Below are 21,685 nucleotides of genomic sequence, written 5' to 3' on the forward strand. Positions count from 1 at the left end.
TTTGGCTCCTGGAAACCAAAACCAGAACCAAAACCAGAGCCCCAGTCTCCCACTGGAGGTGGGAGATTGTGTATGCACATGACCTACAGATTCTTCTCCCACTTCAGAACAAAACTTGGCATGTTACTGAGCATGTCAAGATTCAGGGCTCAGAGATGACGCAGGGAGCTGCAGTTACCTCAGCTGGTTAGAGTACAGCTGGACTCCACAATCCTTGTGGGTCCCTTCCAGGTCAGAATACCCTGTGATGAAATCCACAGGCATTCAGACACTGCTCCTTGAACAAGCAGAGGTCCCAGTCCCTCCAGTGAAAGTTTTGATAGAGTGGAAAACCTAAGACATTGGTCTTAAAAATTGGCAATCAGTAACACAGACACTCATGGCCTTTATCAGGAACTGTGAATAAGAGCTCTCCCAGTGTAACCTCAGACACTGTCTGAGCTGGGAAGGACCCGGCTCAGACCCCAGGTCTGCATCAGTGTGTCTTACTGCTTCTGACGCCAGACTCAGCTCAGGGCAGCTCACTCACCCACCCCAGCACCTCATCACACTCCTGTAAGTTTAGGTCCATTCACAAACCCTGCATAGAGGAACTATCGGACGTTTTGTCTGATGAGGACAACGTTGTCAGTTCACCTATGAAGGAGCCAAGTTATGCATTGCAAAACTGAGGGAAAAACAGGGAGGGGAGGACAAAAAGGTGTACTCACCTCGTGCATCAAAGAATTCATCGTCGGAGCTCTCGACAGAGTCCCTGAGCACGCTCTGCACGTGGCGCGGCGTGCCGAAGCGACAGGGGCCAGCTGCAACACAGAGACGCGTTAGCACGCCACGCTGGGCTGCTCTGCAAACCCCACACGCCACCAACACCTTCTGCAGCTGGGCTGCTCTGCAAACCCCACACACCACCAACACCTTCTGCAGCTGCTCGGGAGCATGGCCATCCTGCACACCTCCATCTCAACTGCCAGCCAGCCAGAGCTCGCAGGATGGCCAAACTTCATCACTTCAGTATCTTAAACCAAAGTGATTATAACAAATTTGTGTTCAAGATAAGCCTGCATCCACCTAATGCAGCGACCTCAAAAGATAAATCCTTTCCTGTTGAATTCATGTGGCTGTTCCATTCCAACACTCAAATTGCACATTGTTTCTAAGACACAAAGCAGCATTTCCCCAGGACACGGCAGTAGCTCCCACATAAATTCAATCTAACTCCTAAAAGAAGTGCCATCTTATTTGGCTCACAGATTTGCAGAGAAGCTACTCAATTCTCATTCACTGAACTGGTTTCATCAGAGAGCTTTACTGTGCTGGAGCCTGGGGCTTTCATTTGAAGCTTGCCATTTGAAGCCAGGGAGGCAAAACCACACTACAATAGGTACAGCAACAGATATAGTCATGACAGCTTAGACGGTCCTAATGGACTATCATACTCAAACTCATTTGTAGTTAATAAACCAGATTTGTCTAAATATCTGAATTCTCCTTACATCTAAGCAACCCAACATTAGAAAAAACTAGGCACATATATTCTTTATATTAGACAATTCCCTGGAGAAGAACTGCAACTAGCCTGGCTGAAAATCCATAGAAGTACTCACCCCACAAAAAAAACTCATGGTTCCAGGGACCTTGGAATTTGATGTAGAATGTGAAGAAGGGCAGGGCAAAGTGTCACAAATATCCAGACATAAATTCTGGCTATGAGAAAAGATCTTGGGAGCATCCATTTTACTATATTGTACTTGGAAGGCTTCTAGATTTAGAAGCAGCTTAAACATAACCACAGTGAGCAGCATAAACCTGCGTAAAGCTCACTGCAACAGCTCTCCACATCTAGATTGATTTGCTGGCTAGACTGCATTGCACTGCCGTTATACACTGGTCCTACTGAGTCTGCTTCCTTCTGTGCCAGCAGATTAGCATTAGGCACCTTCAGAGGACTTTATTAATATTTCTTGATTTTATTAGACACTGGCATTGCCTGGACTCACTGATTTGATTTACACCGTCAATTGCTGCATATTTTATTTTATAATTTTGCTTCAGGGAATTAAAAGACCAGCCCTATCTCAGAACACAGGTGAGTTCATTGGTAATGACACTTCATGCCTCTATGGCAGTGAACCTACCAGATTAGATCAGATCAGATCAGATCAGAACCTACCTATCAGATCAGTCAGCTGACTCTTAGAGCCTGGTTCCAGAAATTTTTGCACCCAGGGTAGAAACTTTCATTTCATTTCAGTTGTTCAGTATCACAATTTCCGACCAAAGAAGGAGAAAGCACACAGAAATGTTTTGAACACTACATGACCAATCTGCGACTCGCAATAGTTGAACTGGAAGCAAGTGCAGTAGTTCCCCATAAGCAAGACAGAGGGACAGTAGGATAGAAGAGTAACATTTCCAAGACACGGAAGAAGAGCCCACAGAAATGCACATGTGCTTTTGTTCCAGAAGAAGCAGAAGTTTCCTATCTAACCTGCTCTCTCTGCACAGAACTGCGAGTTGTGACAGTCACCTGTCACAGAGGGAGCTGGCAGGGCCCTGCCCTGAGCACAAAGCCACAGTAAAAGCCAGGGAGAAGACAAGAACAGAGTCATCCTTGCAGCACCATGAACAGAAGCTGAATACTCTAGTTAGGCTAGCACTAAGGGTAAGTAATTGTAATTAAGATTACAATCAGAGATTTTCCTCAGTAAAAAAAAATCTTGTCTTTTTTTTCTTCAACAAAGAACAGCTGGAATCTCACTGGTACTTTGCTGCATCAGTGATCTGGTGACCTGACAGGAGGTGCTGTGATGCATGTTAGATATTGATTTCCTTACCCCTGTGCCTAAGTAAGATCACAACTGAAATCTATATCCTGCACAACAACTTCCATAAGGGGAAAATGCACAGATTTCCCCATGTTGTATTATGCAACACTCACGCTTTGGTTGAGGAGAATCAGACGGCACCTCTGTACACGTCATCCTAATTCAGATGCAAGGCAAATTCCATCCTTGGTGTTTACTGACTGCACATAATTCCAGCAAACAGCAGAAGAAACAGTTCCCACTCACAGATCAGCAGCTTCTAGGGCTGTCCATCCAGAGAAGGAACAACCCACTGAAATGATGCAATCTCTGATATGTTCCACAAATAGACCTAAGGAGCAGAACAGTCATGGAAAATGCCAATTCCACTTTCACCCACAAACACCAGCAGGGCTCGTTCTACCACAGTTCCATAAGAACCCAACAGCAGTTGAAAAGCATATATAAAAGAAGAATCATCTCTAGCTTTCTCTGGTCAGGAGGCATAAAATCAAATTCTTTCCAAAGGTGTCTCTTTTTTTTTTTTTTTCTTTTACAAACTGGCAATGGTATGGCAATTAAGCAGGGCATGAGCACACTTTATTCCATGTGATATGAAGGTGATTCTAAAAGAGAAAATAAGAGAAAAAAGAAAAACACAAAAGGAATTAAAGTGATGCAAATGGTCTGCAGCTAACATTCTCAGGACTAAGAAAATGGAAACAGAAAACAGACAAGAAGTGAAGTAAGGCTGAAGAGGCTCTTAAAAACAGCTTAAGAAGCAAAGGCTTTCCTCTGAAAACTGAACAGCTAATGCTGTTGATTCCCATCTTTAATCACTTTCCTACATCCTTTGGAAGGCCTAGTGTCCAAAACACACTCATCCTGTAAGTCCCAAGCACCCTAAGACAGAGCAGCTCACCACTGTCATTCAAGCACATGTTCTGCTACCAGTACCAAAAATGCTGCTTCAATACTACTTGCTAAGCAAAATGCATACCAAGTCAGGAGAAAGAAAAGGCATCTACTTTCCATTTCCATTCCAGAACTGGCATCAGTTCTGACAGCACAAACCCACACCATACACTACAGATCCTTAGCTGGCATACACCTGGAGGTGAAATGTGTGGGGAGCACAAGAATATCTTCTGGAAATGGAAGGAACGTTTTCCTGTGGAAATTACGTCCTCGAAGCACACCTTGCCAAGGCACAGGGAGTGAATCTGCTACTGGATCCAATGAGCAGAAAATTAATTTTCAAATGCAGCAGGAAGTAAGCCTAACCCTGCTGTGAAACCACAGCCATGTTACCTTTCTTCATTGGTTCTGCCTTTCCCTCATTCTGAAATAGCTTTTTGAAACACTTACTGCAACTGAAAAAAACCAAACCATTATTGGAGTCATCACATCACTGTTTAGACATGCACTTTACAAGCAGGACCAGCACATACACTTTGGGAATGAAAGAGCAGTGATTTCACTCCTGAAACATACTTGTGAGGGCAGAGTAGCAGCACAGCAGGCTCAGTCCAGAAGCATCAGTTTAAGAGTCACTCCAGCATCTCCCTCCTACCAATGCACCTTGTCAGGCAAGCAGGACAGATGGAAAGTAAGCAGGATGACCCAAACAGAGAGAGTGAAATAAGCAGGATGACCCAAATGACCCAAGTGAAATAAGCAGGATGACTGGTCATTTCAGCCCCTTGTGTACTGGCAGCACCACAGGCTGGTTCCAGAGTCCATCCCAGCTCAGATGTGCTCTCACCAGACTTGCCAGGAAGATGCATTCAAGCAGCTTGGGATAAGAACAACAGTTTTCACTGGATGCAATTACAGCACTGGGCTTTACTGTAAAAATAATTCAATATTATTCACTTCACTGTCATATTATCACAGATTTCAAGCTTGCAGCTTTTTCTACATCTTTTGCTTAGTAACATTTTCCAATTTCCAATCAAGCCCAGACATAAGCACATGTCAGAAGAAAGGCAATCATAAGGAAAGCATTCCTGAATACTAGCACCACACCTAGGTAGAGATGAAACAGCACAGTGTTCTCATAGCTTCTGGAAACTCAGTCTTTTACACAGTCAAATATTGAGGATTGAATTAATCCCAACTAAAAAATAATAAAAAATAGACTCTATTACAGAAATTAAAACATTTCCACTTGTCAGAAGGTGTTTTAGAAGTGCACCATTTTGAATTCAGGACACTCTTCCTAATAAAACTAAAAAGCCCAAGTCCTTTTTCCATTTGGATAGAGATGCTGGGTAGGAGGAATGACCTTTGCTATTGCTACTGACTGTTGTTGCATAATAATACTTCTGTTTTGCTGGTTTCAGATGCTTCTTGCCTATCCATTAAGTGATTTAACTGAGCTACCCACACAGTGTTACCTAGTGACTATGCAGTTAAGACATACTGGAGGTCAAGTTCACCCACTATTTTTTTCTAGTCATTTTTTATTTCTTATTTGGAAAACATAAAACTAAAGATACATGTTACAGGGATGTGAATATAACTACTGGAGGCACTCCCAAGACAGAAGGAAATGCTGATCAGAGGAAGTCCTTGCCTGCACACTGACCACCAAAAAAGATGGACCATATCATCATCGATAGCAGGGCCACATAGAACTCATCCAAAATCACAGAATGAATCTGCATCAGACACTGGAATTGAAATGAAAACAGTTAAATCTGAAATGAAACACACTCAGTGGAAGAGGCTGAGGCAGGGGGCATAAGGCGGGAGGCCTCCAAAACAGTGAGGGCAAAGAAAGAGAGAGAGAAAAATAACAGTGGGAGGTGAGAGGAAGGGCAGAGAGAACATAAAAGGTCAAAGGGGATGGAGAAGAAAAAAGTTGAAGATCAAGTCAAGATGTCAAGTTCCCTTGTCAAAACACACAGCCAACAAAGCCAGACATAGTTACAGACAGAAAAAAGTCCAAACAAATGGCAGGTTCTCGTGTCAAGAAGTGAAAGACCTAACTGATGGAGCAGTCCAGATGCCACTGTGGTCAGGAGTGCCCAACACAACCAGCTCCTCTCTCCCATTCCTCATTCAGTGTCTTTCATCTCACAGCAATTCCACAGCAACAAATCCCTGCTTGTCTTCTCTGTATATCCCTCCACTGGCAGTTCTGCAGCAGATGGTAAGGACAGGCATGTATTTGAATACTGGATACAGGAAACAAAGCAAGAAACTAAGCCATGCAGGCCTTTAAGCCCCTATTTTAAGGTACCAGTGGCATTTGCAGTCTTGCACTTTACAGGATTAACTAGTGAGGTGGAACAAGAGAGAAAAGAGGTTTAACATGACAGTTCAGACTTCAAATCCCAGATCAAACTTTCCTGTAAACATGGTACATTTCCCAGAGCTGTTTCTTGATGCTTCAGATGCCAGCTTCCCCATAACAGAAATCACCTTCCCTCTCAACAGTGTCATCACCTCCTCCAAAGTGACTCCCCAAAACCAGAGAAGATATGAATATTCTCTAATCTTTTCCTGCAATGACTGTAGGTGGAGTGCCTGCAACACATCTGAAAGTCTCTACTTTCATAGTGCAGAGATTCTGGCTTTCTGAGGAGGCTCTGGCATTTTTGAGTCACTGCGCTCTGTTAAAAATGAAGTCAGAGCTGGAGAGCAGATACCCTACCCCTCCCACAGGAACATGTGGGTAGTGATCTGCCATTGTCTCTGTGTGGTTTTACAATCCATACTCTTGCAAATGCCCAAGCATTTCTGCACAGGGACTATTTCAAGTGCTTAAGGTCTGGAGCTGACTAGGTGAGGTCTGGCTACTCAAATGAGTCAAGTGTGGACCACGTCTAAAAGCCCTTTAAAAGCACACCTGTCACTCAACAGTGAGCAAACAGCACATTTCCACTACAATTTTGGTCTTTCTTTCGACTTGAGGTAAGGCTACAGCATTGGCAGGGGTTACAGGGTAGGATACCTACAAGCAAAACAACTTTTTTGTATTTGTGCATATTGCAACTCACATTGATAAACTCAGTAAACTCAATTTATAAAAGCAGCACATTTTCCGTACACCCAGACCGGTTAGTTTCTTCCAGACTGCCTTTATTTTTCTTTGTAATAAGCAGTGACATCACAAAGCTTCCTTCAAAATACATACTTTGTCAGTGAAATCACATCCAAATAAAATTCCTGTGCAAAATTGTATCTGAACATGCAAATTGTGTATGCAGGCTGCATCACTCACGTATGACAGAAAGCAAAAGCAATGCCCTCTTATTTTCCTATCAAACTTAAAATTACTGCAAATGAATGACAAAGAAAAAAAAAAAACCTATGAGACTTTTCCCTATTTGATTACTTCTTCATCTTCCAAAGATGAAGTTCAATCCTATATTTGCATCCTCTGAAATAATTAATGTTCTCATGTTCCCGAGTGTTACATCTCTGGGCTGCCACCAATCCATGCTTATTTTGGGGGAGTAAAGAAATAAACACTTCTGAAAAAAAAACCACATCCTTTTGAGTTTAGCTTTAATATTGCCACGCTGCTGTAAAGCTGTGTCCAGACCTGGCTCCAAACACCAGGCAAGTGTCACATACTGGCCATTCAGTCATAGCAGTTAGGCCTCCAGCTGCAACAGCAATGGTTCTGCATACAACCTAGAAGAAAACCACTTCTGCATCAGCAACTGCACTCTCATCTGTTGTGGCCTTCGTGCACACAGAACATCTGCTCTGTCGTTCAGGCTGCAGCTGCACATCAGGGTGCTGCCGCTGAGCATCCTCAAGCGCTGGTCGCAACCCCGACCAAGCGACCTCCACCCTTCACACTCCTCGGGCTCCAGAGGCAGCACGAGTCACGCGAATGGGCAAGGCGGCTTTCGCCAAACGCCACCAACAGCACACCTGAATCGTTCTCCGCCCGCGGCTGCTGCCTCTCGGTCTGTTCCTCCCGCCGGACCAGGCGGCAGCCACGGAACTCCCGCGGAGCGGGCAGAGATCCTTCCCGGGGCGGCGGCGGCGGAGCGCGGAGGAGCCGGCAGGGCGATGCCCGCGCAGACCCACGGCACCGGCAGATGCGGGTGCCGAAGGCAGAGCGGGCCGTGCTCCATAACGACGGCCAGGTCAAACGCGTCAGCGCCCGTTCACACGAGCTCAGCGCTCCGCGGGGCCGACGGCGAAGGACGCGGAGCCGGGGCTGCCCCGGAGCGGCGGTGGGCGGGGAACGCGCCGGAGCCTCATCGCGGCCCCGTGCCCACGGGCCGCCCCACGCCGGCCCATCCCGGCCCAGGGGCCTCGCGGTGCCCCCGGCGCTGCCCCGTGGAGCCGCGCGGGCTCGGCACTCACCCGGGAGCGGAGCTTTCGCCATTTCAGGGCTGCCCGCTCGCAGTCCTCAGCCGTGTCGGGTGCTCGCCCGCCGGGCGCTCCGGCACCCCGCTCTCCGGCGCCCCATCGGCTTTCAGCAGAGGCCCCGCGCCGCCCCCCGCCTGCGGCGCTGAGAGACGCGGCCGGGAGACGCCGCCGGTGCCGCCCGCCCGCCGCGGAAGGCGCAGCCGCCGTCGCTGAAGGCGCAGCGAGCGGCTCCGCGGAGAGCGGGGGCCGGGCCGGGCCGGCACGGGGACGTGGCTGCGCAAAAACGGCCTGAGGAGAGCGGCCGCGAGGTGCGAGCGGCACCCCGCCCGCCCGAGGGCTCGGCCGAGGGGCTCGTCCCGCCGCTGCCGGCCAGGGCGCCCCGCCGGGAGCTCGGCTCGCCCGCTGCCCGCGCGACACGGCCCCCGGGAGGGTCGCGGCTGCCGCGGCCCCTCGGAGCTGCGAGCGCGCCGAGCGGGAGGGGCCGAGCCCGAGCCCGCGCCCGCTCCGGCCCCGCTGCCCCTGCCGGGCCGCTCCTGCCGCTGGCTGCTCTGGATTCTCACAGCCAAATTCCTCCGGGTGTTGCCAAGACCCGTGTCAATGCAGTGGCTGAACTGCAAGGCTGCCTTTTAAGTCAGCCATAGAAAGTGTCTTAGAGTCTGCTGAATTAGGGAATTTTCAGGGTTTGTCCCTCTTCAGGAGCCTCACTAGCAGCATGTCTCTAAAAGCAGAGAAGCTAACTTTCAGAACCCCCAATAATGGAGAGAAATTAATCTTAAGGGGTATCTTAATTCACAGCCCTTCTTGTAGAAACGATGGGAGGTAGTTCTAGAGAGTTTAGGAGGGATTGTATGTTATTACAGTGTATCGGAACACCACCAAATAAAGGGCAGCAAACAGAAGGTTTGCCCCCAAAAACCTACAATTAAAGAACCAAGCAAACATAATGCAAAGAGGTCCTAAAGCAACTTACAGGCTCTGTGCCAACACCAACTTCATAGGTACAATGCATGATTTGCTAGGGGTATTGCTTAGCAAATATTCTCTTCGTTCAAGAGCCTCAGCAAATACCCCTGAGAAGAGGGCGAGTTAAGTGGTTCTGCTTGAGCCTTAAGTGGAATAGCCAGAGCAGGCAGCAGTTCCCACCTCCCCAACCGGTTCACCTTCCTGCACCTAGGGGTGACAGTGCTGCTCTGTGCTGCAGTTTGAGCCAATTGCCTCTGCTGCTGGACATGAGTCCCCTTGCAAAGACTTGAGAAGGACTGCTTTCTCAAAGGAGCTACAGTGCCACTAAGCCACCAAAGAAATCAATCCTAGAGAACGACCATGGATACAGAGAATCATAGAATATGCTGTGCTATTCCAAAAGGATTCAGAGGGAATTTATCTTAAATTAAAACTGTGTTCAGTGAGAATAAGTATTGTTTATTAAAATATAAAACATCTTCAAAATACTTTCACACACATATATACACATAGCAACACTACTACTTAATATGTTTTACTTTTAGAATTTTTAGAAATTTTAGAAATCAGCTGTTTTAATTTACAGAAATCACGTATCAGCAAAGTCCCATTTCAGCAGTAACATTTACATCATTACATTTGATGGAAATTTGAAGATGATTGAAACAGGAAAAGGAAGGAAATCCTTTCTGAAAAAGAAAACATTATTATAATGGTTTTATAAGAAACCTAAGATTAAGCTTTGATGGAGATCCAGTGCAGAAAATCTCACAGACTGTCAGGCTGAGGCTGACGTTGATGGGGCAGGTGGGAAAGAATTCACTGCACTGGCTGCAAAAACTCTGATGTGAATACAGCTTCTGCATAGTCCTCACAAACATCCTGCAGCTCTGCAGCCACATCACACAGGGCTTCTTCTGTCAGCTGCTCTGAAACACTAAGGGAAAGGGAGGGCAAAAATAAGAGAAGGAAAAGGTTCAGAAAGTCAGATTTCAAATTTCAGTCTTTCACTTCCAAACCACAAAGACAGTTCATATACCTCTCAGCAATCTGCCATGGATCAAAACTGCCCACTGCCTCATGGGAAATAAGCTTCAAATGATGCTTGTATCTGCTGTTATAATCCAAGATGCTCTGGAGCACATCACTTGGCACAGAGAGAGACACAGAATACGCTTTCTGCAGAGAATTCAGAGGCAAGGGCTGCACAATGTCATTTCCAGTCTGTGATTTCTTCTCTGCTTCTTTATTTGCATCAATATCACTGTAAATACAAAATAATCATCAAGACAGAAAGAAATTTTTAAGTCTCTTTAAAAGTCAGTGTAATGAAAGCACTATAATGAAGTCACATGGATCTTGTGCACCACAGTTTAGTGTAGGACCAAAATATTCCGCTTACGTGCTGTCAAAAGGTTTTCCAAATAAAATGTCTGTTTCCAGCTCTGTGTGTCTGTTTAATTTGGTTATCTGAATTGGATGAGGAGATGTAAGTTTTTTAGCTGTTGATGCCATTTGTAGTTCTAGAAGAAAGAAAATACTATTTAAAATTAGTTTTTGGAAAGAAAAAAACTACATCTATTCCAGGCTAAGTCCTCACAAAGACTTTTGTTTCTTTTAAGGGGAAGTCCTTCAGGTAAGCAAAGTATTCAAAGTGAGAAAAAACCATAAATTCAGCTCAGTGTATTAAAGCTGAGCATTCTAGAAATACTACCTTTAGTATAAATCATTTGTGCTGCCAGTAGGTACTTCTGGCAGAGAGATAGAAAATACCACCATAAAAATAACGATCTATTAAACTCAGTGTTAAATTCAAGACATGGGAAAAGAATCCATAAAGATTTGGGATAAATCTTTAGTCTTACTGTGAGATTTTCCAACTTGTGTTAAACAACAGTTTCAGTAAAATTGTACATGATCCAATGGAAAAATCAATGTAGCTTCACTGTGCTACTCAATCAAAGCATAGGATAAAAAAAAGGAATGCTGATAAAGTATTGATTTTAGAACTGCGTCTTAGAAACTGTCCTCTGAAAGAAGCAGCTATGTTAAAAAATGCATCTGAGTGGTGCTATTTGGTCACAGATAATCCAGTGACCTTGATTTCAAAACACCTGAATTTAAACCTACAGATTACAGGGAAACCAAGTCGTATTAAAAAGGACAATTACCCATTTTGTCTTCCTGGGCCCAGGACTGGGAGTCAGTGTAGACAATCTGGGTGACCCTCCTGCGGACAGACTCCTGGTACATCTGTGGTGGAACACACAGCAGCTGCCAGTCAGCCAAACACCTGGCAGCTCAGCTCTGCTGGCCAGCACAAACAGCACAGCAGGTCAGCATCCTCCTGGGGCAAACCAGGCTTATCTTGGCTGGTAACAACGTAGAAAAGGGGTGGGGGATTAAAAACACAGACATTCATCTTGTTCAAAGTGCCATACTTGAATACAAAACCAATTGCCGGTCCCAAGGGAACTCCTCCCACTTCAGACCAACAGCCCTTAGCCAAACACCTGAAGGGTCCTCAAGCTGCTCCTGCCTCACCAACAGTGAATCCAAATGTGTGCTCCAGTGCCTCAGGGACAAGGACACTGCAGCTTCACACTTCCAGATGGACAGATCTCTAGAAGTAAATGGCACTAAACCCAGTAGTACTAAGTCACAATAAATTTCAGAGAACAAAGAAGGTCAAAATGGAACTCAAACAAGAAACTATAACAAAACACATTGAAGAAATCTTCTAATATATATAAAACTTCTAATATATGAGAAAACTCCAGTCAAGTAAACTATAACCTTATCAATATTTATATAGAAAAATTTTAAAAAGGCAGAAATAACCGTGTATATGTCTGACTTTTCCATGTTGCCTTGTGAAATACTTTGGATTGACAGAGCATATTTCCTCAAGATGGCCATGTTACTAGAATACTGAGATTCTATTGCACACGAAAGGGAAAAGTTCAAATTAAGATTAAAATACCTTCCAATCCACTAGACAATCAACATGCTCACCATACTGATTCTCCCATTCATTAAGCCACAAAGGCTTGAGATGAGATGCAAACCCAGGTCTGCCAACTTTACAGCAGCAGATTCATCAAACACACTGCTTCTCTTCTTACACTGTGTTTTCTGGAAGTAGAAACTCCATCCAGATCTTTGATCTCAGACACTGATCCAGTCAGACCTTGCTTCATTTAAGAATGTAGATACTTACAGATAATATAATTTATTGACAGTAAATGAGAAATTGGCACTAATGAGACCAACCAAGACAGAAAATCTTACTTCAATTTCTTCCATTCTTTGCAACATTGACTCCAGGCTATGAGTGTCAGCCACAGTCTCAGCCTCAGTGTGGAGTCTCTCATGCTGATCCATGCTCCACAGTTCCTGAGCAGTATCTTCCAAAAGATCATCCAATAGCTTTTCACTCAGAATATCTGCATTTGTATCAACCTGCTACTTAAAAAAAACAAACCCAAAAACAAATGCCACAGAAAGCAACAAAATAAAACAACACTCCCAAACCAAAAGTAACTTGCATTAAGTTGAAAAGAAACTGTGTTGCCCCTTTATAAATGTTTGACAGCTCTCAACTACTTGTCATCATTCACCCAGGGCCATGAGCTTGCCTCTACTACCTGTGTCCTGTCCAGAGACACTGAGCACTCCTGCACCTCCTTCCCAGCTCTGTCTGCACTCTGCACTGGAGAAACAGCTCGTGACCTGCACAGAGAACAAATGACAATGCCATGCTGAAACTGGTATGACAATTTAAAACACCAAACTACATAAATATATTTTTAGAAGAATTGTTGGGAGTGGGGAGAAGCTCATATCAGATCTGACACCTCTTATGAGATTTTTAAAAGAAAGTCATTACCTTAACTTTTGTATTTTTTCCATTTCTCCTCTGCAAAGGTCAGTTAGAACCTTCACTCCTCTTGAATTTTTTGTTTCAAGCCGTGCTAGTCTTCAAAAATAGCACAGTAGCATAGTTACAAAATGTACATTCTAACAACTGAAGAATGAAATACAGTGATTTCCAGTATTAGTTTGGAAGAGGTACAAGAAACTCTAGAGAGAAAATTAATACTCTTTAAGACCATAGCATTCGGTTGAGAATGAGGGATCTTGAATCATGTTTCTGCTGTTGGCAAACAGGAATTACATGCTTATCCACAAATACTGTCCAGAGAAATGAATTCCTCACCTTACCATGCACACTGCCTAGTACAGATCCAGCACCTGGATCTCTTGATTCAAATGTCCCAAACACCAGTCCCAAACCAACCTAAATTTGGAGGTCCCTGTCTAACAGGATGTTGAATAGAGTTTAGAGTAAACAAACTTGCACTTTATTATTGTCTGGGACAAATATATGAATCTTGCCCTTCTGAAACAGGGAGATAATATTTACCTTCTTAATGCAGTGCTGGGAATACCCACTCCTCCTGTTTTATCACTGGTCTTGCATAGTCTGGCACTGAATCCCAGGCAGCAACTCAGGCAAAAGACCAAAGGCCTGGCTGTTCCCAGGCTTTAGGGAGTGGGGCTGCTCTGGGCCAAGTGGGAAAGGAGAGCAGCCATATGACACCAGGCTGTGCTGTGCCACTGGGCTGGAGCCACTAGCACAGATGCAGAGGCATTTCCACGGGGCAGCAGGCACAGCTGGGTGCCAGGGGACTGCACACTTACCTCCTGGGTGGAGCACACCCAGCTGCAGGCTTGGAAGGCACACGAGGCATTCTGCTCTCCTTGACAGGTCGTTTGTTCTCTTTTAGCTGGAAAGCCAGAGTGGGCTCTTGAAATCGGGCACGCTTTCCTGCAGGCTGTGCCCGCCTTGACTTCAAAGATTTCTGCATGCCCTTAAAATTAACATGATCACATTAAAATACATATTTCAGTTGAATTTTTAAAGTATTTGGAATTCTGTTCAGACTTTGTCTTCAAATCAAGTCTCCTGGCTTTGCTGTGGTTGATGTATGTGATGGTTTTACAAGTGCTTTAAAGGGAAGTATACCTGTGCTTGAACAGAATATATGCTTAATCCTGCAACTATTATTTTTACAAACAGTTCCAACTTTTCCAGCGTTGCTCCTCATGGGGAAAAAGCTTATTTTTCATTTTTCAGAATGAGACTCTACGTTACTATTAATAAATCCAAATAGGTTTCCAAGGTAACATTGTATTCAGCCACAAAACTATTAATATCCCCACATTAATATTTGTTACAAGCTAACTTAGACTAGTCTTTTCTATATGAATTACTGAAATGCTTAACCTTCCTGCCCAGGATCCTCACTGATCCACAGGGATAGGAAGCAGTAAAAGTTACATAAGCATACATTTATGTTACTGAGTCAGATTTGATTTTCCTAGTTAAAAGTGATACACAGAGGAAGTAATAAAAGAAAAATATACTTATTAGCAAAATATACACCTAGTCTTTTAAGATTTGTTTTGTTTGCACTATGGAGCTTCTTTCTGGTTGCAAGGACTTAGCAGAAACCAGAATTTGTATAATGAAGTTTTATAATTTCTGTTATCAATTAAGTAAGCCCAAGTAACTTATATCTCCTACTAACTAACTAGAGCAACATTACTGCTGGGTGCATTTTTTGTGACAGAGGATGACCATAGGAGGAAAATACTTCAGCTTTCATTTCAAATTGAAAAACACACGTTACTTTCAAACATTAAACTAGTTTCAGTCTGCATTTTCCTTACCAATTCTGTTGTTTTTTCTAGTTGTAGAGTGCATTTCCAAGGAAGAGTAAACACTGGTTTTGAAAAACATTTGCTAAAATAGTCATAACCACTAGAAATAACAGGCAAATGACACAGTTTATCCCCCTATGTCTCTTAGCTCAGAAGAGCAATATTGTGAGGAAGTGGGAAGCTTTGACTTTGACAGGAGTCTGGTGATATACAATAAATCCCAGAGCACAAGTAGAAGACAACATAAATGATTTATCACTTCCGTACCTGTGATTTTGCAGGCAATAACACAACTTTCTTCTTCAAAGCATCACTTTCAAGGACAGACTCTTTTTTCACAGCTCTAGCTCTCACCAGTACATCTGTGCTTCCTTGCAAAGTGGCATTTCTCCCTGAAGTAGGTGGGTCACTTTCTTCTTGGTATTTATTGTGTAATATATGAGCACAATTGTTTGCCTGTTGAACTGCTGAAATATTTGCAACATCAGTATTTATCTATACTAAAAATAACACATTAACTGTTAAATTTAAGTTGATAGGGGCAAGAATTGTCTTTTTTTCTGCATTTGATATCTCTGTTATTCTAGGTATATATAATCATGAACTTTCAAGCTCTATTATCATTTTTTAAAAATCAAAGACAAAATAAAAAGTCTAGCCTTGTATTTCCTGACAAGTATTAAAGAAATTGTCTTTCTTACATTGTTTGGATGAACAGTAGGATTTAGGGTTTGTGTGCATATACACAGTTATATGTACAGAAATATTTGAAAATATAGATATATATGCAAGTCATGGGAAAGCCTGTAGGGAGCAATTGCTATAGGAGGTCTAGGCAGTAATAACAAAGGCAGCAGGACACATGGAAACAGGTGTTTATATAGTGTCTCCCTGGATGCCAAAGATAAACTCAGCATATGCAATTCTTGCTACCTGGGGGTAGTATCACTATTCGAGTACAAACCAGCCTGAGGTACAAGAAAGTCACCACAAAGAAGAAAAATAGTTCATATAGTTAATACAACAATGAAAGAACTTACAGTGGCATTCATGAGGTGCCAAAATACTTCAGGTAAATTTATCTCACAACTCCTTGAGAAAGAATAAAGTTCCTATCCTTTCATATCCAAAGCAAAAGAATGATACAGAAAGCCAATTCCAAACACTTGCATTGCAAGATAGTGGTGAAAACCCCCAAGACTTCAGTTTAACCATCAGCTAATGCAGCTCTAGGTAAAAAAGTGGTGACTGTTGTGCAAAATATTAACAGTAATGAACTGGCCAGGATAAAACAGCCACTGCTCCCAAAAGTAGAGAAATTGTACCAACCAAGGGAATTCTGAGCCAAAGCCACAGAATATTTTTTCAGTATGAACAGTTAAACAATCACAGCCTGCTTTTTGTTAGACTAATTTGCCAACATCTAGCCAACTTCTGACCAAAATTACCATACTAAAAAAATTGAACTGCAGATAGCAAGTAAGTGATAAAAATATGTTTAGTTATCCAAAATACAAACCAGTCAAGAGACTCCTGACACAGGGAGGTTTTTTAGACTCTTGTCCCCGCTGTCCTTTTAAGGCGAGAGGCTTGTTTTCTCCTTTTGGAGACAGAAGGTGCTTTCTGGCTGGAGATATCTCAGTGTTCCTTGGAGACTTGGCCTGAGAAGCCGAAATACGTTTCTTAACTGGTTTTGGTGTTTGCTTGTTTTCCAGCAGTGAATTCAGATCCTGCACCAAACATTTAGGGTTTTAATTACTCTCTTAGTAAATCTGATGTAATGAAAAGCAAATTCAAGGCATTCTAAGCAGTTGGAGCTTTTTTGGTCTGGTTTTGTTTTGGGTTTGCTTTTTTTCAGATGATAACTTTCAGGTATTTTTAGATGGATAGCTTGTTCATGTAGAAGCTTTTTCATATTATTAACCTAAATCTTACTGAAAAGGCTTATATTTTTATGTTTACAACTGACTTCAGGAAACCATTTGCTTACAGAACATTTGAAAAGAATTGAACACAAGGGCTACAGACTAATAAAAACTTCATGGTCACATGACGGTGGTAGCACAGCCACTTCTTCCAATGCTATGTCCAAACTTAAACAACTACCTCCTTTTCCATTCCCAGGCAGTTAGCACTCTTACTGTTCTCATAAGCAGGTCATAACACTGAAGTTAAAAACATAGCTCTTATGGTTTTAACAGTATTTCTTATGGCTCTGCTACTGCTTTTTTTTTTTAATCTATGCAGCAGGCAATGTGAATCAGAACTTTTGTATTATACCAATGACACGTATAAATCATCAGATATCACTAAAAAAGATATTTGAAGGGCACAGAGCCAAGTAACTCTCACACCCATAACTTTATCTTCTGCCTGGACAACTCTGCACCCAGCACTACATGAGACACTCAGGTGCTCATCACCGATGCTGATGACTAAAGCATGCACCCAGAGTCATGAGCACCTCATGCACGTCTAGGTACGCAATTAATTCTCTCAGTCCTAAAAATGACTAATGAGTTGGAAACTGATGCTTTGTTACCACTATCACTACCAGTCCTCATTCTACCAGGACAGCCAAGAAAGGCAGCAGCAACAGCATCAACAAGCCCAGCAGATAGCTTCTGTGTTTAGGATGCACATCTTTTTTAGACCACCATTACTTAGGAACATTAGAAGTACATTTTTAGAAAATATGGCCTTTAAAAATCTAAACAAAACCAGTAGTATATTCTGCCATTTCATGAACATCATCTCATATTTCACTACATCTTTCCTGCTTTGGCAAGAACAAATGGTTTTGTTTCCTACCTCAACTTGCAGCAAAATATCTATGATAATTTCAGAAATTGAAGAATCGCCTTCCAGTTTGGCGGAGCAGAGAGACAGCTGACGAATGAGACTGCCCAGCTCCTTGTAGTGGGCAGGAATCTGCTCATCTCCTTGATCTGTAAACTGATTGGCAAATGCCTGCAAGGTTCGTACAGCCCCTCTGTGTGCTGCTGCCAACCTGGATGCTGCTCGAGACTGCAAAAACAAAACAATAAATAAATACTTTAATAACTACCCTTTCTATGGACACTTATACTATTGGAAGAATTGTTGCCAAAATTTCATGCAGAAACACTCAGGCTTGGAATAATTTTGATTGATATTAAGCCATCTGTGGGACAAAACAAAACAGGCATTGAAGTAATTTACTCAAGATTTCTTACAAGAGTCCTCCTATCAAATTGTGCTGGCTTCAGGTAAAACAGCCTGGGTATAATAGGTCATGATGTTTCTACTGCCTGTGGCAACACAGAACTGTAGTCATCTACAGTCAGCTGGAGCCTAATGTGCAACAGTTGGACAAACAATAGTATTTTCAATCCTCTGTGTTTTGTTACAGAAAAAAATGCAGGTGATTGAAAAAGCATGAGAACAACAGGGCAACATTGGCCAGACAGCAGGTGTGATCCCAGCCATTCCCCTGAGAGGGCTGGGCAGAGGAGAAAATCAGAAAGAAGGCTGCTAAGACTGAATGACATCAACCAGAAGTTTAAAAAAAGTAGTCAAGAGCAGAACACATTGTTAATTCCTCACAAAAAAAGAATGAGAATGAAGAAGGAATTAGAAGCCACATAAACACGCAAGACCAACCACCTGCCTCTCATTTACTGTAGAGAGAGCTGGAGAGGAGAGGGAAGTAACAAAGGCAGAATCAGACCAAATGAGCCACACTTCCTGGAGAATGAGAGAAAACGTGTAAGATACAAAGGAAATCTTTCCAGAGAGGGCTCAGCTGCACCCTGGACAATCAAACTCAGAAAACTCTCTCAATGAGTCACTTACAGCCCAAAGGATAATTACATCTTACCTTTTTAGTATGTTTGATTGTATGAGGACTCAGTTTCTCTAAATCATCCTGAATTTCTTTTACCTGTTTATCAAGAAAGGAGACAGAGAGGAGCAAGTCAGTCAGAATTAGTTCCATGTCTATAAATGAACAATAGATCTTCACCGTAGCATCTGAGACTTTCCAACAGTGATGCTCACCCCTCTGTCCAGCCATGAGGGAAATTAGTCACACCATTCAGATCTAAACTAGAATGCCAAGGAAGTTCAGAGATAACCCAACTGACTTTCTCTTGTTTCAGTGAGTTTCTGAAAAAAACATCACAGCAGATGAAGCTCCAATGCATCCCAGTTTCAATCACAGTTCCTACCTGCTGCTGGAGCACATAGAGCATCCGAGCTGAGCGTGCAGCTTGTTGCTGTCTCCTGCTGCAAAGCCGCTGCTCATTTTCAGGATCTAGTTCTCTATCTCTCCCTAAAAAGCATAAATATAAAGTTTTATATCTTAATTTAACCCATGAAAATCCCAATTAAGTCATGACAACAGACATAATTTAGTAATAAGCCTTTTCCATGCAGAACCAAACCACATATTTGTGAGGATTCCTTTAACAGAAATGCAAGTTAGTTATTGTAAACTCTACAATCTGTTTCTATTTAAAATTTTACTAAACAGTCCTATACAACATAGCTCACTAGTTATTTAAAAAATCATGTGACAAAGTTGCAGATAAAGCACTCAGAATTCGGAATGGTTCAATCTCCTGCTAGTTATTACAACAGAACCAGCTGCCTAAGCTACTGTTCAGTCTTACACCTTTTTTAATAATTTCTTCAATTTTCTGGACATAGCTCCTCAATTCTTTTTGCAGACGCTGGACTTCCTGCATATTTCGATGTTCCTTTTTATTTAAATTTGGCTTGGGGTCCAGTCCTGTGTCACGGGTGGGTGGAGAGTCCAAAACAGCTGGTGCTGGCTTTCCCTCCTTAACTACACAGAGACAAAGGTTCATGTCAGAGCTGGCAGACACCCCTTGGGAAGGCTGGTGGAGCCTCTGCTGACACGTCAAGTGAGTCTGAGACTTCAGAGCATTTTTATTTTCTTGACTTGCAAATACTTCAGTCTTGTGCTGTTGTGATTTCCGGGTCCACAAGGGTGTACTGACCACATCTCCAAACACCTGCTGTTTCACTTGTTCCTTGAGACGTCTTTGTTTGACGTCCCTTTTTGCCAGCTGAACGGCCAATTTCAGTCTCTCTTCAGATACCACTGAGAACAACCCAGAGCTTCTCAGGCTGGGGTCCTCACTTCCAACTAGATTTCTCTGGTCACTGGATGCCTTCAGTTTTTCTATTATAATTGGACGGGGGTGCGAGAATCTGAGAGCCAAGTTCTCTGGAACTGCAGGAACATTTCTATTAAACTGGAGCTGTACAAAAAACAAAAAAACCCCAATGTTATAAAGAACAGTACACACAGGTGATGCAATTCTGTCATGAAGGCTCCATTTTGGATTAGTGCTAAACCCAGTGGTAACAACACACCAATGTTTTCATTCCTGCTAAGCAGTGCTCACAGAGGTCAAGGCTTTTCTGCTCCTCACCTGCTCACCACTGAGTAGCTTGGAGGTAGGCAAGAAGCTAGAGAGGAAACAACTGGATGGCTGACCCCAAGTGACAAAAGGGATATTCCACATCCTGTGGCATCATGCTCAGCAGGGAAGGAGAAAGGGGAGACTGGTGACAGCATCTGCCTTCCTAAGTCACTGCTATATGTGCTGAAATGGGGGGAATGGATGAACTCCTGCCTGCTGATGGGATGTAGAGAATGAATTCCTTATTTTGCTTTGTTTGTGAACAAACAAGAAAGCATTTGCTTCCCCTGTTAACCAGCTCTATTGCTCTGGGCTCCACTGCTAACGCCTGCCGATCCATTGCCCTGGGCTCAGCTAGTGCTGCCTGCTGATCCAGGCATTGGCAATCAAGCCCACAGCAACTGATCGACAGGCAGCACTAGTCAAGCCCAGAACAGTGGATTGGCAGGCAGGACTTCAAAGGCTTTTGGGGTTTTTTTTGAGTTTTTAAGGTTGTTTTAGCTTATTTTTAAGGGATTTTTAAAACATTTTAGGAGATTTTTTTTTAGTTTTTTGGGGATTTCTGAGGATTTAATTTTTTTTGGAGGGGGGGATTGAGAGCTTTTAAAGTTTTGGGTTTTCTTTTTTTGTTTCCAGGATTTTTGTGGTTTTGGGGGTTTTTTGGGGGGATTTAAATTGGAATTTTGGAGATTTTTTTTTTTTTTTAGTTTGGTCTTTTTTGCAGATTTTAAAGGAGTTTGGGGGTGCTTTGGAGGGTTTTTAAGGTTGTTTTAGGATATTTTTCAGGGATATTTAAAAGGTTTTTTGGGATTATTTTTAGTTTTGGGGGGGTTTTGGCTTTTTGAGGGGGCATGGATTTTGTCCTTTACAAATGGACAGTGTCGAGATAACGTGTGGCACCACAAGGACAGCGAGTGTGACACTCCCTGCTGGGAAGTGGGTTAGAATCATCTTTCTGATACAACCACAAAGAAAATCAGTTCAGCATCGCTGCAGACGGCAAATGGTACCTGTGTTGGCACAGCTTTGGCTTCAGTGCTGTACCGCAGGCGGGTGAATGCAAACGCATCCTCAGACAGCGCTGCCGTGCTCGGCCCCATCGCACCGGCTCGAGGGCAAAGCTCGCGACCACCGCTGCGAACCGACAACAACACCGTTATTCCAGATCGCCACAGCCACCCCGGCCCTGACGGCAGCAGCCAAGGGAGGCGCAGCCCGAGCAGCCGCGCACGGATCGGGGCGGCCTCTCTGCAACCGCCCGCGGTTGCTCTCGGCCCGCGCCCTCACGGCACCCCGGGAGCACCGGCATGGCGGGCCCCGGGCGCTACCGCACGGGAGAGACGAAGAAGGGAGGGAGGAGGGAGGGAGGAGGGAGGACGGGCGGCCCAGGCCGCGCCGGGACCCACCGCGCGCCGTTCG

General features: G+C 43.6%; 2 protein-coding genes across 4 annotated transcripts in view; both read right to left on the reverse strand.

Moving 5' to 3' along the window:
- The window catches only part of PITPNM3 (PITPNM family member 3), a 44,455-nt gene extending 35,793 nt beyond the window's left edge, over positions 1-8,662 (reverse strand). For 2 of the 3 annotated variants that reach the window (XM_079324946.1, XM_079324947.1), the window contains exons 1-2: positions 8,139-8,416; positions 711-803 (exon numbers count right to left, since the gene is read on the reverse strand). In XM_079324946.1, coding sequence (XP_079181072.1) covers positions 711-803; positions 8,139-8,160 — 115 coding nt within the window. In that variant the 5' untranslated portion in view covers positions 8,161-8,416. Of the gene's footprint in view, positions 1-710; positions 804-8,138 lie in introns of all 3 variants that reach the window. The other variant, XM_079324945.1, reaches the window with a different exon arrangement.
- Positions 8,663-9,777: 1,115 nt separating this feature from the next.
- On the reverse strand, positions 9,778-21,394 carry KIAA0753. The gene is made up of 15 exons (XM_079325170.1): positions 21,277-21,394; positions 19,489-20,101; positions 19,043-19,146; positions 18,694-18,756; positions 17,646-17,861; positions 16,354-16,564; positions 15,102-15,301; positions 13,812-13,981; positions 12,997-13,086; positions 12,755-12,839; positions 12,399-12,572; positions 11,279-11,360; positions 10,510-10,630; positions 10,147-10,371; positions 9,778-10,044 (listed from the first exon to the last, which is right to left on the reverse strand). Exons 1-15 carry the CDS (start codon positions 21,364-21,366, stop codon positions 9,927-9,929), a joined length of 2,562 nt encoding a protein of 853 aa, XP_079181296.1. The 5' UTR covers positions 21,367-21,394; the 3' UTR covers positions 9,778-9,926.
- Positions 21,395-21,685: the final 291 nt, after the last annotated feature.

Source organism: Erithacus rubecula (assembly GCF_903797595.1).
Source record: "Erithacus rubecula genome assembly, chromosome: 22".
In the NCBI taxonomy this organism is placed as follows: Eukaryota; Metazoa; Chordata; class Aves; order Passeriformes; family Muscicapidae; genus Erithacus; species Erithacus rubecula.